Source organism: Alnus glutinosa, chromosome 12, assembly GCF_958979055.1.
Source record: "Alnus glutinosa chromosome 12, dhAlnGlut1.1, whole genome shotgun sequence".
In the NCBI taxonomy this organism is placed as follows: Eukaryota; Viridiplantae; Streptophyta; class Magnoliopsida; order Fagales; family Betulaceae; genus Alnus; species Alnus glutinosa.
In genome coordinates this window covers 23867506-23873855 of record NC_084897.1, presented here as the reverse complement: position 1 = coordinate 23873855, position 6350 = coordinate 23867506, and the positions used below count along the sequence as shown (strand labels likewise).

The 6350-nt window shown below is 36.9% G+C and overlaps 1 protein-coding gene across 1 annotated transcript; it reads left to right on the top strand.

Annotated features, from left to right (window-relative positions):
- Positions 1-506: 506 nt before the first annotated feature.
- Positions 507-5349, top strand: LOC133851712 (auxin-responsive protein IAA9-like). The gene is made up of 6 exons (XM_062288260.1): positions 507-764; positions 1842-2531; positions 2652-2878; positions 3042-3183; positions 4675-4736; positions 4947-5349. The coding sequence occupies exons 2-6, from the start codon at positions 1861-1863 to the stop codon at positions 4982-4984; spliced, it is 1140 nt and encodes a 379-aa protein (XP_062144244.1). The 5' UTR covers positions 507-764; positions 1842-1860; the 3' UTR covers positions 4985-5349.
- The last annotated feature ends 1001 nt before the right edge of the window (positions 5350-6350 follow it).

Sequence of the window (6350 nt, the reverse complement as noted above, 5' to 3'; positions counted from 1 at the left end):
AATCACATAAAGTGTTGAGAAATAAGTGTGAAAAAGGAGGAGTGTGTAGCCATATTATGGTTAGTTTTAGACTTTTAGGACAAATAAGGGCGAGGGCAAAAGCGACCTTTGACCTGCAAACCAGCGGGATTTAGCCCCAACTAGAAAGCCAGAATCAGCCACCGTTTTTCGTGTTCTTTCGAAGACAGAAATTTCCTACGTTAAAAGATTTTCTTTACCTCCCATTAAAGAAAATAAAAAAATATATATATATATTTTTATCATTTATTAAAAAAAAAAAAAGTGAAAAATACATATTATTAAAAAAATACGTACTTTTTACCTACGAAGGGACACGGGTTGAAGATGGGAGGACATATTATCAAAAAAAAGAAAAATTAAAAGCAGATCATCATGATTTTATTGACAGTTAATGGGAACCGTCGGATCATATTCCTCTCGTATACCGCCGCAGTACAAAACAAAACCGTTCTTCATTTAGGAGATTGAAAATTAGAAAAATAATGCCAACTTTTTGCTCTATTTGCCGGTTTGCCCTTTACGCAATTTTTAATTTCTCAGCTTCGGGTTTCTCGGCGAGCACAGCCTAACGCTTTCTTCTTCCGTTGCTTTCTGCTTAATGGAAGGGCCTTGAGCTCTCTCTCTCTCTCTCTCCCCCGGCTCCGCTCTCTGCTTTTGCATCTCTACGTCTCGTGCATTTTCTGAAGGATTTCAAAAGCGTTGATCGGACTTCTCTTCCTTGTCTGATCCACAAAAAAGCTCAGGTACTTGTTTTGAATCTTCACTTTCGGCTTTATTTATTTATTTTTGTAGTTGATTATATGCTTGACGTTTAGCTTCGTTTCGCTTGAAATCAGAGTTTGAGTTGAATCTATAAGTAGCTGTTGGTTGATTCCCTTTTTTTTTTTTTTTTTTAAATTTTTAATTTTAGAAATATCCTGAGGTTGATTTTTCTTTTCTTTTTTGCTTTTTCTTTGGATTTCTTTGTTATTGTACATTATTTTCGGTTAACCTTTTTTTTTTTTTTTTTCCTGGAGTCTGTTTGGCTGCTGAGAAAAGTGAGGAAATGAGAAAGAAAAAAGAGTTAACTACATTCTGTATTAACTTTCTGAATTTTCAGGAAAGCTCAGCTCGTGCAGATAAGAAAGCAGTTGAATTTGGTGTTATTTTGGGTTTTAGAACGTTGATTGAGCTTACTATCCTCTGATCTCATCATTTGTGTGTGATGCTTATGTTTTGGAGTCTCTTTGTTGTCTTTGGTATGAACTTTCATATTGGAGAAGAATCTGATCATTTTTAATGGCATATTATTTTGCCATAACTTATTGGTTGTAGCAGGGTCGGCAAAGGGTTTTGGACTTGGTCGTTACTATGACCCCTTCCCCCCCCCCCCTTAAATTTAACCTTTTATTTTCAACTATTTCAAGTTTTTGTTTTTTACCAATTCAACGTCGCTTATTGTTAGAATTAGCTTAACTACTAGTATTTTTCTTCTCTCTGAAAGCAAAGTTTAACGGATTTTGGGTCTTAGAATCTGTAATTTTTTTTTTTTCTGATAAGCTATCAACTCGTACTCTAGTTATTTCGACTAATTTCTTCCCGAACATAAGAAACAGGAAAGGTATGTGATCTGGGACCTTGTTGTTCTGGTCGTCTGATTTATTGACTAATTTGCATGGTATCATTACCAAAAGCCAGGGGATGTGCTTGACAGAGTTCTTATTTGTCATGTGGAAATTTTGAGTTCTCAAATTAATCTTCCGCTTATAAATTACTACTTGTTTTCATATTTTGGCAATTAAATATGTGGGTTGAAGGTGGATTTTTCTCTTCCAAAACAGTTGAAAATATTGGAATCTGATGTCTCCTCCGCTGCTGAGTGCTGAGGAGGGAGAGCAGAGCAATGTCTCTCTAGTGGCTTCGTCACCCTCTATGGACTGTATCTCCCAAAATGGCTCAGGATTAAAAGAACGCAATTACATGGGTTTGTCAGATTGTTCTTCGGTAGATAGTTCTCCTGTCTCGAGCTTGTCAGAAGAGAAAAAGAACAATCTTAACTTGAAGGCTACAGAATTGCGGCTTGGCCTTCCTGGATCCCAATCACCTGATCGAAAACCTGAGCTTTGCTTGCTGAACACAGGGAAACTTGATGAGAAGCCACTGTTTCCCTTACTTCCTTCAAAGGAAGGAATCTGCTCGTCATCACAGAAGAATGTTGTTTCAGGCAACAAGAGAGGTTTCTCTGACACTGTGGATGGATTCTCAGAGGTAAAAAGTTCTGTGTATACCACAGGGAATTGGATGTATCATGCAGTTTCTGATTCTGAATCTCCACAATCTGTGGGGCAAGGAAAGTTTCCTGGTAGTTCAGGGATGAATGTAGTGCTATCATCCAGGCCTTCTGGGGCTCAGTCACCCATAATGAAAGAGTTGCCCACAAAGGTGTTGCAGGAACGTCCTCATGCCACCAATGGAACTAGCCACAACAACAATACTGCTACTAATGGCAACAGCAGTGCTCCAGCTCCCAAGTAAGTGAAGAATGCTACTCGGAAAGTTCTCAATTTTATTTTTTGTCGTAATAGAGTAATTTACGAATAATGAATATTTTGCTTTGTTCATAATTTATATCTAATTCCCCCCCATGACAGGGCACAGGTTGTTGGTTGGCCTCCAATAAGATCATTTAGGAAGAATTCATTGGCCACCACTTCGAAGAACAATGATGAAGTTGATGGGAAACCAGGTCCAGGTGCACTTTTTGTGAAGGTCAGCATGGATGGTGCTCCCTATCTCAGGAAGGTAGATCTGAGAACCTACTCTACGTATCAAGAGCTGTCAACTGCTCTTGAGAAGATGTTCAGCTGTTTCACCATAGGTGAGAGAATGTTTTAGCTTTTATCATAATGGCAATATGCTTTTGTACATATTTAATATTATTAAAAAAATTAAATTTGTGGGATTATCATCCTTATTGTTCGAATAAGGACAACACTTAATTTTTGCCTAGATTTGGTTACTATTCTTTATTATGACATCAGGTCAATGTGGATCCCAAGGAGCACCAGGGAGGGAAATGCTGAGTGAGACCAAGTTAAGAGATCTTTTGCACGGATCGGAATATGTACTTACATATGAGGATAAAGATGGTGACTGGATGCTTGTAGGGGATGTTCCGTGGGAGTAAGTGTTGATCTGTCATTTCTATCTTTTTCATCTACCTTCATGCTCCTCCTATTGTTTCCCTTGAAATAAATTAGTAAATAGCAATGAAATTATAAGTGATGTATAAAAGAAAAATGGACTTTGAGATTTCAGCAGAAGCATTTTGAATTTGATGTGCCTAATCATGTGAAATTACAAAATTTGTCTTCTATTACTGAATAATGTTAAGGCTGAGGTTGGAAAAGTCAAAGGCCTATATCTTATTGATAGATTTAGATTAACTCATCTTGCTTTGACTCTGTTAGTTCTAGAGGTCATGGCGAATGTGAATTTTTATCTATTACACTTGTAAAAAGAACAAGACTTTGCGACAAAGTGGAGAGTTGATGCAAGGGGCGAGACACGAATTTTACTTTAATTTAGTCTTCTTTAATTTTAGCAATCAATTCTATCTTCTTCTTCTTCTCTTTCTACTTTCTTTTTTTTTTTTTTTTAATTCTGGTAATATTGGTCCATGCACTTTTATTTAGGTCCTATTAGTTAATTGGGTTATTACTTATTAGTATTTAGTTTTATGTTTATTTAATTTTCAAGGGTGAAGATTGTTTTTGTTATTCAATAAATGAGCTTTGCCCAAAGTCAATTAGATTATGGTTCAGTCGTAAGTCTATTTGAGTGTGTTTTGTACTCCAATGGGGAAGACTTTGATGATATAAAAAATGTGGAATTGGATCTCGCTATTTCTCTCTTTCTCTCACCTTGGCTTCTTTCTTTCTCCCCTTTTACTGTAAATCCCGGTCACAATATTAACCCAACCTCCTCACCACTTCCCTTCTCCTCGAGTCAGTAAAAGAGAAAATAAGATAATGTGGATTCTCACACCTAAATGGATACTGATTTTCAAATCTCCACTTTTTACATGGTGAAATTTTTTGAACTTAGTATACAGGAGCAGTAGTACATTATTTGATAGGTGTCCAAGTTGTCATGCATGTCGGTCCATATATATTCTAAAACTTACACGTGGTTTCCTACTTTATTTGAGCAACTATATACAGGACCTATTGAAACCTGATAGCTTGAAATCAAATAATTCACATGATTAGGGTGAATTAGAATCCACAAATATTTAAGGTGGATAATCTTATGAATTTTAAAAACGTGGGGTGTCTTTGATAACTACAATGTTGACATGAGCTTCTTGTTCTACTTATATCTTTCTCAATGGCTTTGGGGTTACCTAAACTTCAAAATGGAGAACTCAGAGCTCTGTAATTTTGCCATTGTACAAGACTTATAGTAATAGGCTGTACTACTGTTTCCACTTCCCACGTTTGAACTATTGCACAAAAATTACTTGGCCTAAATTAGAATTTTGTGTTACTTGAAAAATGATTACATATTAATCTTTGTCTTGAATAAACTGTTTTTATTGTTCATGAACTGAATATTCTTCTGTCGTGCTGTATAGTATGTTCCTACATCTCACTGCAACTTGGTTTGTTACAGGATGTTTATTGACTCATGCAAGAGGCTGAAGATCATGAAGGGCTCTGATGCCATTGGCTTAGGTGTGTATATTTTTATGAATGCACACGTGTCATACATATATCAGTTATCACACTCAATATTATCATGTGAATTGTTGTTTTGGATGATGGCAAGTCAACTGAAATTTTTGTTACCTTTTTATTTTTATTTTTATGCCCTTATCAGTGATTACATTTTTTAAATTGCAATTGATAGTTCTCTGAACTTCTTACCTTTTGTTTGTTCCATAGCTCCCAGGGCCATGGAGAAATCCAGGAATAGAAACTAGCTAGTCTCTGAAACTCTTGATTGCTTTGTGGCTGGCAAGTTCAATGCTTGGAATTCAAGCGGGTGAGGAAAGAGGAGGAAAGCTTTTAAATGTGAATGAAGAAAATGACAGGATGATTCTTTAGCTGGATGATAGGTCATGTTCAGATGGACATCCTGTCTTAGACGTATCTATGTTTTGATTAAATCAAAAAATTTGCTTATGTCTGAGTTGAAGTAAGGTTATTTAAAACCTCGTAAAGCTATTAAAAAAATTAGTACTGTGGAGTTCATAGTCCTTATAAAATTCTAGTTGTTGAAGGTGTTTTGTATTTGATGAATCTTTGTTTGATTGAAGACCATCTGGATGCTATTCTTCTGCTGCTTTGTTGACTGTCAGTGTTATCAGTAAATTTCCGGGAAGTTGTCTTATATCCGCTATAACTTTGATTATGTGAAAGATTGGGACCAGAGATTTTAAATTTTGATAATTAAGGATATGAGTTTTAACCAGATGACATATCGCAAATTTTTGACGTTTGAAGTGCAACTTGGCATATTCTTCAAGTAAGACCAATGAAATTGTCACGTGTATTAAAGTCATCATGTCATGTATACGTGTAAATAAATAAAAGAAAAAGAAGAAAAAAATAAATAAAGATGAGAGGGTTGGCGTGGTGGCTCCATCATCTACGATGGTCCCTCGCGGCGGGGTACAGTACCCTTGTAGGGTGGATGGAGCATGGAGTGCCTTCAGCCCACTGCTGGGAGGTGGGTGGATTAGCCAACTACTCTATCACAAGGGTGGATGGAGCATAGAGTGCCTTCAGCCCACTGCTGGGAGGTGGGTGGATTAGCCAACTACTCTATCAAAGGGTGGCCACACGAGCCACCCTACTGTTGGGGTGTGGCCGCCCCCTGTCCCCTTTGTGGTGGTGGAACCGTGGAGGTGGTTGCTCCACCTTCCTGCACCATGACACGGTGGCGGTGAAGGTGGAGTCACCCCTCCACTCTTTTTATATATATTTTTTTCTTGTATGGCGTATGTGTTAAAGTATTGATTAAATGATTAAATTTTCATTTTTTTATTAGTTTTAACTTTTGGGATAAGTAGTAATTTAATATGGTATCAAAACTAAAGGTCATAAGTTCGAACTTGACTCCACAATTTCCTCCCACCCACCGCCCATACCCATTTTAATTAAAATTTCACGTGTTAAACCTTATTAAAAGAGAATTTGCGCCTACACATGAGGATGATATGAGTGAGTCAAGGCGGTAGGAGAACATATCATATGGTCAGTAACACCATTGTCAACAATCTATTGGGAATCATCATACAACACAAAAGACGTACCACATAGAGATGATTCGGTACTACTTGCTTG

Bases quoted from the DNA above. Each gene is read 5' to 3' on its own strand.
- LOC133851712 (XM_062288260.1), top strand. From the start codon at position 1,861: ATGTCTCCTCCGCTGCTGAGTGCTGAGGAGGGAGAGCAGAGCAATGTC. The intron at 2,879-3,041 runs GTGAGAGAATGT...TTATGACATCAG, and splicing joins GTTCAGCTGTTTCACCATAG to GTCAATGTGGATCCCAAGGA. The intron at 3,184-4,674 runs GTAAGTGTTGAT...GGTTTGTTACAG, and splicing joins GTAGGGGATGTTCCGTGGGA to GATGTTTATTGACTCATGCA.